The following is an 11,106-nucleotide window of genomic DNA, read 5'->3' as shown; positions in this document are numbered from 1 at the left end:
CCTCTGAGCCATCTCTCCAGCCCCAAATAATGCAATTTTAACAAAAGAAGAAAACTCATTGGTTACATTATAATTTTAAGTGATACATACAGAGTCAAAAGAATTGGAATTGAATCTACCTGCCTTTTTTTTTTTTTTTCTTAAAGCTGGGCGATGATGGCACATGCCTTTGACCCCAAAATTCAGGAGGCAAAGGCAAGTAGATCTCTATGAATGAAGGCCAACCTGGTCTACATAGCAAGTTCCAGGACAGGCAGGTATCGCGGTTAAATAAGGATCAGGATAAACAAATAGGCCGAATAGATGTTTATTCAGGGAGAAATAACTTACAACATAGACCGATGAACACCAGGAAACTCCACCCGATACTCTCCTCTCTGAGTCACACCAGCAAGAGAGCTTTTCCCTGATCTCTCTCCAACCTCCTTCCAAGGTCACTTCCGCCCATGGCTCCACCCCCCAATGGGCGTGGTCAGTGCCACAGAAGGATTGTCTCACTACAGGCAGAGTACACAGTGAAACTGTTAAAACAAAGCAAAAACATTTGAGCTGGAGAGATGGCTCCTGTCTATAAGACCTGTCTATAACTCCAGTCCCAGGGGACCGGACCCTACACCCATGGTAAAACACCAATGCACACACACAGAAAAAAAAAAAAAAAAAAAAGAAAAAAAGAAAAAAGAAAGAAAGAAAGAAAGAAAAATATTTAAACAAAAAAACATTATTCTTGCTTGTGAGTGCAGGCGAGTGCCTGCCATGTGCATGTGTGAAGGGCAGAGCGCAGTCCTGGGGAGTCGGTTCTCTCTGCACAGTAGATCTGAGGGCTGGATTCAAGCTGGCAGGGGTGTGTGATAGTGCTTTTACCCTGTGAGCACTGTGCCAGCTTTCTTTTCGTGATCAGTTTTGAAATTTTCCTTTGTTTTCCATGTTCTCATTATGCCTATTGGACTATAACTGTGTGGGTATGCTGGTTATAAAACCGTCGGCTTGGATTTTGTCTTTTTCACTTCTCTTGTTTAAAAAAGGATCAGGTTGGAGAGTTGGCTCAGTCATTTGATTCCCAGTACCCATGCACAGGCTCACTCCCTCCTTGGGCATCAGGCATACATGTGGTTCAGAGAAATACAGGCAGGCAAAATACCCATGCACACAAAATAATAAAATAAATCTGAATCTTAAGAAATCTGGGGGGTGGGGCATGAAGATTCCGTAGCACAGACATCAGAAGAAAACCTCAGTTGGTTGTTACCTTCTGCTTTAAGATAGGTGGGGCTCTTGCTGTCTAGGAACTTTAGACACCAGGCCTCCAGCTTCCAGGGATTCTCCTGCCTCCATCTCTATAGGAGCTGGGATGACAGACATCCACCACTGTGTCTGGCTTTATGTGTGTTCTGGAGATTGCAACTCAGATACTTACAATTGCATAGCAAGTACTTTATCCGCTGCTTTATCTCCCACCTCCCTCCGTTTTCTGTTTAGTGTGTGTGTGTGTGTGTGTGTGTGTGTGTGTGTGTGCATGCACATGCATGATCTAGTGTCCAGGGAGCACATGTGGAGGTCAGAAAAGTGGGAGTCTGTGTCTGTTCTCTTTCCATCATGTGGGTCCCAGGGATTGAACTCCGGCTGTCAGGTGTGGCAGAAAATACATTAACCCTTGTTGCCTCTCACCAGTCCTTGCCTCTGCTAGTTGTAGAGTGTCACGTTGCTTCAGGTGTTCTGACTAGAGGTCTGAGGATGGAGGGTCTGGGTGGGTCAGGAGAGGAGCAAGTCAAAAGACTAGGTGTCTACTCATTCAGTAAAGGCAAGCAACCCAGGTGCCCAGCATCCTGTTCTGAGGACACCCATGCTTTGGTCTAGAAGAAGGAACATTCACTCAGCTGGTCTTTTGGTGGCCTTGTTCCATTTTCCCCCTCTCTCTGAACTCAGAAGGGCTTGGGTTTGTTTTTGTCCTTGGTGAGTTGGTCTTCACCTGTAAACTGGGGGGGGGGGCTTGGGCTTCCTATCTGAGAAATGGGGTTGAGGCTTTAAGGATTCTAAGACTGGATTTGGATAAGTGCTTGGCACAGCTTATTTCCTCTTAATTGCTGTGAGCTCAGTATTCTTTACAGTAGAGTTTGGGTTTTTTGTTTGTTTTAGTTTTTGTATGTTTTAGATGTTACTAGAGGCCCGATCCAAAAATCTAAGATAGTGTTTCAAACACTTGGTAGCTCTAAGTCGTCTTGTCACTGTGTTGCCCTGCTGAGAAGCTGTGCGCCCACACACTTTGCTCCCTGGTTTCCCAAGCTCTGGGCACAAGAAGTAGGGCAGTGTGCAGAGGAGCACTGCTGTCCTTCATGGCCTACATTCAGCGATGCCTATGGTAGCCGAGGGCCCTAGAGCCAGGCTGGAACCAGGATACCAGCCTCCAGGCCCCAGGCCTGCGTCATCTCTTACTGCCCTTTGATAAGGCCACCCGTAGGGGAGCTGGTCTGTTACACAGATGGGGACAGTTGAGTCTCCTCAAGGTTAAAGACAGGAAGGCTGGGACCACTTCTCCATCCAGCTCTGCCCTGGTCATGGTGGTGACCTTGAGTACACCTGAGATCACCAGGTTGTCCCAGATGCCATGAGAGGTTGGTGGTCCTCCACAGCCCAGGTGAGTCCTTTACTAAACCTTTGTAGAAGGGAGCTGTGGTTGTTAGTGGGCTGGGCCAGGCTTGGTGGGGCAGAAAACTGCAACTGTCCCTGCTGGGATTAATGACCCTTTTATTAGCACAAAATTACACCAACCCAGGAGTTCAGGGCCCAGGAATAAATTAAGGCACATATCAGATTAAGGGCAATGTCCCCAGGCTGGCATGCCCCAAACTTCCTGAGCAAATCCAGAGGGGACTGGTGGTTGTGAGAGTCCCAGAGGGCCTTTCCTTCCAGGTGAAAGGGGAAGAATCGGGCATAGGTTGGAAGACGACCCTGTGGACATGTGGAGGTGGCTTGATCTTTGTATCTCTGGTATCCCACTGTCCAGCTGCAGCTCACTTCTCAAAGTAGGGCAGGTAGAAGAATTGGAAGCCGCGGTGGCCCTTGACAGCGCAGTAGATGAAGATCACATGGTAGACTGTGGGGGCGGTGTCTGTCAGTAAGAGGGCCTGGCCCCTCCCCACCCACGCCCCGCCCCACCTCACATCACTCTCACCTCCCGGGACTAGCAGCAGGAAGCCTGGCACAAAGAAGATTGCGCTGGAGACGCCTGCGGTAGGAAGAAGCGGACAGCTCGAGACTAGGGGTCCCTGGGAGCGATAGCTGCCCGGGAAGGCCCCCCTCTCTCCTGGACGGTGGCTGATTCGTGCTGGGAGTTGGGAGGGTTTGCCAAGGACCCAGAAAGGAAGGGCGCTCACCTGGAGAGGGGGCCACTTCCAGTCCCACGCCGACCAGGATAAGTACTGCACACAGGAGGTAGTGAAGGGGAAGAATAGGAGGGGTGAGGGCAGAGTTTTCCAGAGCCAATACTCAGCCTGGCTCCCACCTAGACTGCTGTCCCCTGGGCAGAGTACCTCCCCAGGATGCTCACGAAGCTGTGCTTTCAGGGTTAAGTCCCTGGGAAATAGTTATGAAATGGAAATTTTTACTGCTGTTTGGTGTGACCTTTCAGTCTTTCAGCAAACACTTACGGAACACCCTCTGCATGCCTGGTACCAAGAATTCCACCACAAAAGGCAGATAGGGGCCTGGCATGGTAGTGCACACCTTTAATCCCAGCACTCAGGAGAGAGAGGCAGGCAGATCTCAGGGAGTTTGAGACCAGCCTGGTTTACATAATGGAGTTCCAGGACTACATAAAAAAGACCCTGTTTCCTTCAGAGAGAGAGAGAGAGAGAGAGAGAGAGAGAGAGAGAGAGAGAGAGAGAGAGAGAGAGAGAGAGAGAGAAGGCAGGCAGGGACAACAGCAGGATGGCTCAGTGTGTAAGGAGCTTGCCACACAGCCCAGCTACTTGAGTTCAATCAGTTGGATCCACAAGGTAAAAGCAGAGAACTGATCTTGCAATTATCCTCTGAACCCACTTGGGCTGTGGCACACATGTGGCCTCCTTCCACCCCCACATACTCACAAATAAATAAATAAGTGTAATAGAACAGCAGATAGGTCCTTGTCTCATGACCCTTCTCACGGGAAGGACCAACAAGATCCTGAAAGCTATGATCCATGTGTGGGAAGTGGGAGCTTGAAGTGGCTGCCTTCAGTCAGCCCAGGGAGCAGTAACAGCATTGCCAGGCCCTGAGCTAAGCATTCAATGCAATGCCTTGATAAACTAAACCATATCCCAGTGGGACACAGGAGAAGCTGTAGCTGTGGCCATCATCCAGGCAGAGAAAGAATTCAGGAGAGCTAACAGCACAGCCAAGGCTGAGTCTGGAACCCAAGGCTTTCTAAGAGCCACCAGCACTTGATGAGATTGAACAAGAAGAACCTGGGTTGGAAAAGTCTGGGACAGGCCTATTGTCCCAGGCAAGGATATGGCCTGGGTGGAGAGGTCAAACCTGGGCCCACTTTTCTGTTTTCGAGGACTGATGGGATTGGGTGGAGCCAGGGAACCTGTGGGGCCATCATGGACTTGTGCAGACTTTGTGTTCAAAGAGCACCTCGAAGGGGTTCACACTCACTCTGTGCTCCTGGCTCAGGATGCGGGTTCCTCTGTCTTAGAGCAAACATTTTTTCCTAATTCCCTAGAGCCTTTTGTGGCTTTCTGATGATCCGGAGGCTTGGCAGTCACAGGTGTGGTTCTACATCCCAGTTCATCTTCCTCCCAGCTGCAACCTGAGGCAGCCCCGCTCCAATCCAAGCCTGTGTGTCCTTACTTCCAAAACCAGGATGCTATCAATGCTTGCCTTGCTGGGTTGAGATGTCAATTAGATGGCAATTAGATGTCACCAGTGCCTGGCCTACAGTGCCACTGGCAAATGGCAGCTCTATCCCCTGCACTCAAACACCTAGAGGTGGAGATTGGATTTCTGGCCAGGAGACCTAGCTGGCTCCAGTATTTGACCTTCCCGGAGAAGGAAGGGAAGGGGACCTAGGGTGGCAGCTAAGTTAGTCCTTCCTTATGGCCCCCTGTGATCTCAACCTTGGATGTTCTGGGACTTTGCATCTCAATCCCATAAAGAAGTATCTGGCTGTAAAACTGCCTGCGCTGGGCCTTAGTTTCTCCATTGAACAGTGTGGAGTGGAGAGAGGTCCAGTCAGATCACAGACTCCAGAGAAGAAAAAGCAGGCCCTACACCTGACCACGGGGCTCTAGTATCGTGAGCTCTGGGATTGAATTGTGAACCTGCCTCTTGCTTGTCCTCTGTAAAGTGGGGGAATACTACTGTGTTGATTTGTCAGCAGTCAACATGGGACAAATGCAAGCTGTTGCCGCTCAATTCTCTGGTCCTCTGGTAGATTAAACAGATTAAATTTGAAAAGAAAATAAGCAGCTAGGAGGTGGGGTGAGGTGTGGGTGGGTGAAGCACATGTCTTTAGTCCCAGCACTGTGGAGTCAAAGGCAGGATCTCTGAGTTCCAGGCCAGCCTGGAACACAGCAAGTTCCAGGACAGCCATGACTACACTGAGAAACCCTGTCTCAAAACAAAAAACAACAACAAAGTAACTAATTAAAAAGAGAGCAAGTGGGGCTGGAGAGATGGCTCAGAGGTTAAGAGCACTGGTTACTCTTCCAAAGGTCCTGAGTTCAATTCCCAGCAACCACATGGTGGCTCACAGCCATCTGTAATCCGGTCTGGTGCCCTCTTCTGGTGTTGAAGCAGACATGTAAGCAGAGCATTGTAAACACAATAAATAAATCTTTAAAAAAAAAAGATAAAAAAAATAAAAAGAGAGCAAGCTGGGCATAGTGGTGCACACTTGTAATCCCAGAATATGGGATGTAGGGCCGGATGATCAAATGTTCAAGATCATACTTCACTTTCTGGGCTACACATAAACATATTAAATTTAGAACTTTAAAAAAAGGAAATAATCTAAAAGCACTGAATCGGGTTTCCAGTCTCACCCTTTGTGACTCTCAGGACAGATGATCAGGGCTAATCCTCTCATAGCTCTAGTTGCTCAGTTGTAACAAGTGGCTATAGAGCCTGCTCGTGGGAGGGAGGGAAGACAGAGCATCAGGACACTCACCTAACCCCAGCAGCAGGAGCAGAAAGGAGGCCAGAACTACCCGCTGGTTTTTCTGGATCAAAGGATGCTGGGTCCAGCTGGGAGCAGGAGAAATGGATACAAGTCAAAGAGGTGAAGCAGGCAAGGAGCCAGGGCTGGCTGAGACAGAAGCAGAAGACCCCTAGAAGCTCAACCATGTGAGGGGCTCTCACCTGCAGCAGGCATTGTAGGAGCGCTGGGTGTTGCTGCTGATGGTGCTGAAGGACCACTGAGAGCTACGGATGGACATGTGCCCAGAATCCCTGAAGGACAGAAGGGTGGGGATGGGGGGAGGATAGCGTCAAGATGAGGGTGTGTGCAGGGACTGAGGTTAACTGTGCGGATAGAGGGCTCTGAAAGGGGACAAGGTGGAGGGTGAGGGTGAATTATACAGTGGGTGTGCTATGAGAAATGAGGTGGGGGCCGAGTTAAAGTGAGGATTCCTAGGAGATAAAAAGCCTGGCAGCAGTAAGTTAGAGGCACTAGGTGCTAGGGTAAGGTGACCCAGCTGGGCAGGAGATCCCATGAGGGAAGTAGGGCTAGGAATCCTTATAGGACAGTAGTAGGACTAGGTAGGCTCTTGCAGACAGGAGCTGGAGATATGAGGCTTGGGACGTAGAGTGGGTCCCCACCTGGCCCTGACCTGGTGCTGACTCCCCCATCGGACTCTGGAGAGGCCTGGGCTCCATCCTCATCATTTTCCAGGTTCTGTCCAGAACACAGGGTTCAGAAAGGTTGCTGGGTTTGGGTCTTGTCACTCCCCTCTGGGGAGAGGAGAAAAGCAGCCAGACAGCTTCTGCCTGGCATGCCTGGCAGCTGCTCTCCCTGCCCTCCCAGCACAACCGGTTTGATGATTCAGAAACTGAAACCCAGGTAGGAAGCAGGTGGCTGCTGGGGGCTTTGGCACAGAAGTCAGCAGGAGTGGGTGGAGGGCTCTCAGCATGGATCCCAGGAGCAGGTGACCACCCAAATGGGGTTCTTAGATTTTTCTGGGGCCCAGCATAGAGGCTCTTGATTTGATATAACAAGAGTACGGGTCTCTAGTTCCGAGGGTTGGGGAAGGCTATCTGGGACAATGATTTATGGTGTAGTTGGAGTCAAGAGATGGGTAAACACATCATGTGTCAGGGTCTTCTACAGCTAGGGTGATTCTCAAAACAGACAGGATGCAGATTCTCCATAGGTCCTGTGGCCTGGGGCTCAAGGGATGCTGCAAGGACTGACAAGGTCTGGTTTAGATACAAAGTGCTCCCCAAGCCCGGAGGGGTGGTAATGGGGTGTCAGTATTTAGGATAGGTGGGCAGTTCCTGGTCCGGGCTTGCGGCTCTCCAAAGCTGCATGGGGACCGAACTCGGAGTTCAGAGAGCAAGGATATAATTCTGGATGAGCAGACAAGACTGAGGAAAAGTTTCCCGCTCCACTTGGGTCTCTAGGTAGAGCCTCTGGAATTAGGGTTCTCCGGGGCCCGGCCTGGGGTCCCGCCCTAGCCCGGACAAGAGGGTGAGATGGGCCGGGCCATTCACCTGGTAGCGCAGCCGGGACTGCTTATCTTCATCAGCCACCTCGAACCTGGCCCGGCGCTCGAAGTGCAGCGGCCCGAAGCGGGCAACCCCGCTGGACTCGGGCCCAGGCCCTGCATCCTCCAGGGTCAGCTCGAAGGCGTCATCGATACTGAATTGGGGTCGGGTGGCACTCATGGCCCCCGCCCGCCTAGGCACCCAGCGCCGCCGCCATCTGAGCCCTCCACGGCCCCGCCCACCAAACAGGTCCCGCCCCCGCGAGGTCCCGCCCCGTCTCCCTAGGAGAGAAGTTCCGCCCTCTACAACGGCCCCGCCCTGCCGGCTGGTCTCCGCAGGCCTGAACTGCAGAGCGCCGAGTTGATTTCGGATCACGTCAGCGTCTCGCGGGTAGCGGGACCCAAAGCGCCACCCAGAGGCTTCCTTGGTGAGCGACAGCCTGGGCTGTGACCAGGCATAATTTAGGCTCATGCTTACATGGCCAGGAGGGGGGTAGGAGTGCCCGTGCCCAGCGGCTCAGATCTCAAGAGGTGGACTGAATCCCAGTTCACATTCCTGTGCCATGGAGACTTGTGGATCTGTTCCTCCATCCTATTCACCACAGCTTCCGGTGGAGGGGTGTTCTTGCCATTTTGCAGATTTGGAAACTGAGGCTCAGACCTTACTTATATGGCTTCCTCTAATTCAGAGTCCACGAGGCAGCCAAAGTGATCTCTCTCTCTCTGTGTCTCTCTCTGTGTGTGTGTGGGGGGGGCGCGAGCGCACGTGCATGAGTGTGTGTTTTAAAACAAGATTTCTTGCCTGGCGGTGTTGACACACTCCTTGGAAGGCAGAGGCAGGCAGATCTCAATGAGTATGAAGCCAGCCTGGTTGGTCCACAGAGTGAGTTCCAGGATAGCCAGGACTGTTACACAGAGAAACCTGTCTTGATAACCATGATACAACAACAACAAAAAGATTTCGTATAGTGCAGCTGGTCTCAAACTCAATGTGTAGTGGATAATGACCTTGAACTTTTCCTGCTTCTTCCACCTTATACCACCAAGCCCAGTTTATTCCATGATGGTAATTGAGCCTACCGCCTACTGAGCAAACGTTTGTGTGTATCCTAGGATTTCACTGTGTAGCCCAAGCTAGCCTCAGACCTTCAATGCTTCTGCCGTATTCTCCCCAGCAGTGTTTGAGTGGTCACTTCTATGTGTGTGGTACATGCACACATGTGAATACCAGCAGACTCCAGAAGCCAGTATTCCCTGGAGTTGGAGTTATAGGCAACTGTGAGCTGCTGGACACAGGTGCTGGAACTCGAACCCAGGTCCTCTCAAAGAGCAGTTATTGTTCTTCATTCCTGAACCATTTCTCTAGCCCCCAGTTTTTGGCATTATTTTCTTCACTGCTCTCTCTTCAGTGCCCAGGAGTGTTTGGAACTGAATACATGCTCAATAAACATCTGTGGCAGGTTGGCAAAGTGGTGCATCTGGGATTTGAACCCACATCTTTCTAGCTCACAAAGCTTTTGTCTTCTTCAAAGTCCACCCACCCTCGCATTTTATGACCTCATATAAATAACTGAGTCGACTCCATTTCTCAGTTTATGGCACTTCCCTACTGTGAAAGGGCTCCAATCCAGTTATGGTAATTCCTTTTTCTCTCACCACTTCCCATTTTCCCTCATCTCCACATCTCCTGAGATCTAGCCTCACTGTGCTTCAGCAGACCCTGCTTGTCCTGTCCCACACATGGCATTGTCTTCTGTGTGGATGTGTTTGCAATTTACAAACATGGTGTCACGTATCAAGCTCATTTTGTTGTTTACATTTTTCTATTTTTCCACACAGTGACAATGGTTTCCATATGCATCTTGTTTGCTGTTTCTACTAGTTGCAGGCACTTCCAGCACTCAGCCCCAGAGGGGTCCCACTCAGGTTGACCTAATGAACAAATCACTGCTGTCTCCTATGGCGGGTGGGAGGGCTCCTCTTCCAGCAGGTGGATGTCCAGGCCATAGGGCATTTACCCCGGTGACTTCACAAAACTTGCAGGTGCTCTCCTGAGTTGTGGTGAGTTGACATCATCCTGAGGCTTCTGGCTTTTTCTCAGCCTCTGGTGTCATCCAGATTCCTAAGAGCTGGCAGGTCTGATGAGTACAAGGTACTACTTTTCTCCTTCCCTTTGGTTAGTTGGTTGGGTTTTTGTTTTGTTTTGCTTTTCTTTTTGATACTGGTATCTGTCTATGTAGCTCTTACTGGGCTAGAATTTACTATGTAGACAATGCTACAGGTTCTCCTGCCTCAGCCTCTCTGATAATGGGATTACAGGCTTACATCACTACACTGTTTACTTTCTTCCTTCCTTCCTTCCTTCCCTGTCACACCCTTCTTTCCTTTTCCTGTTTCTCCTCCCTCTTGCTCTTCCTTATTTATTTATTTAATTTGCTTACTTATTTGCATATGCACACAAACATGTATGTGTATGCATATGACCTGGCACACATGTAAGTCAGAGGAGAATTTAATGCAAGAAGGCTCTTTTTGTTTACTGTGTGTAGGCGGGGCTAACTCTGATTGTCAGACTCTGTGGCAGATGCCTTTACCAGATCCTCACTTCTCTCTTCTCTCCCCCTTCTTCTTTTTAAGATTTATGTGTATATGCATTAGTGTTTTGCCCACATGTATGCCTGTGCATCACATGTGTGCCTGGTATCTGTAGAGATCAGAAGAGGGGATCAGATTCCCTAGAACTGAAGTTATCGATGGCTGTGAGTGGCCATGTGGGTTCTTGGAACCAAACCCCAGTCTTCTGGAAGGGCAGCAAGTACTCTCTACCCTGTCTTAAGTGCTTTTCCCATTGATCCATCTCACTGGCCTTAGACATAAATACCTCTCATGTTACTCCAGTCTTACCTTGTTGGAGAAAATCCTACTTGATCTTCGGTTTGTCTTTATTATCATGCTTTGTTTTGTGTATGAAACAAAATTTATTCTTGAAGGAAATTTGTTCTTGAAGTAACATTACATATATATGACATCAATTTGCTGTTCTCATAGTTTCAAACTGTACAGTTCTGTTATATATTCACACTATTGTGCAGCAAATCTAGAGCTTTTTAATTTTGCAAAATAGAAACTCCATACTTAAAAAACAACTTCCCCATTCTCAACCCACAATTCTACTTTCTGTCTCTATGTACTGGCTATTTAGACACCTCAGTGATCATGATCATACAGTATTTTTAAGTGTGTTTGAGTGTTTGCCCGCATGTATGTATATGCACTACACACATCTGGTGCCTACAGAGGCCTGAAGAGCATATCCAGTCCTCTGGAACTGGGCTTACAAAAGGTTATGAACTATTGTGTGGGTGCTGAGAATCAAACCGATGCCTCTGAAAGAGAAGTCAGTGCTCTTATCTCCTGAGCC

General features: G+C 49.5%; 1 protein-coding gene across 1 annotated transcript; it reads right to left on the bottom strand.

The window, feature by feature from the left end:
- Positions 1-2,728: 2,728 nt before the first annotated feature.
- Positions 2,729-8,172, bottom strand: Tmem134 (transmembrane protein 134). Its single transcript, XM_051193550.1, has 7 exons — positions 7,693-8,172; positions 6,813-6,877; positions 6,343-6,432; positions 6,152-6,228; positions 3,375-3,419; positions 3,173-3,226; positions 2,729-3,094 (listed from the first exon to the last, which is right to left on the bottom strand). The coding sequence occupies exons 1-7, from the start codon at positions 8,155-8,157 to the stop codon at positions 3,012-3,014; spliced, it is 879 nt and encodes a 292-aa protein (XP_051049507.1). The 5' UTR covers positions 8,158-8,172; the 3' UTR covers positions 2,729-3,011.
- Positions 8,173-11,106: the final 2,934 nt, after the last annotated feature.

The sequence above is a fragment of the Phodopus roborovskii genome, unplaced genomic scaffold, assembly GCF_943737965.1.
Source record: "Phodopus roborovskii unplaced genomic scaffold, PHOROB, whole genome shotgun sequence".
Classification (NCBI taxonomy): domain Eukaryota; kingdom Metazoa; phylum Chordata; class Mammalia; order Rodentia; family Cricetidae; genus Phodopus; species Phodopus roborovskii.
The sequence above is the reverse complement of the archived record's forward strand: the minus strand, read 5'-3'. Positions and strand labels throughout refer to the sequence as shown.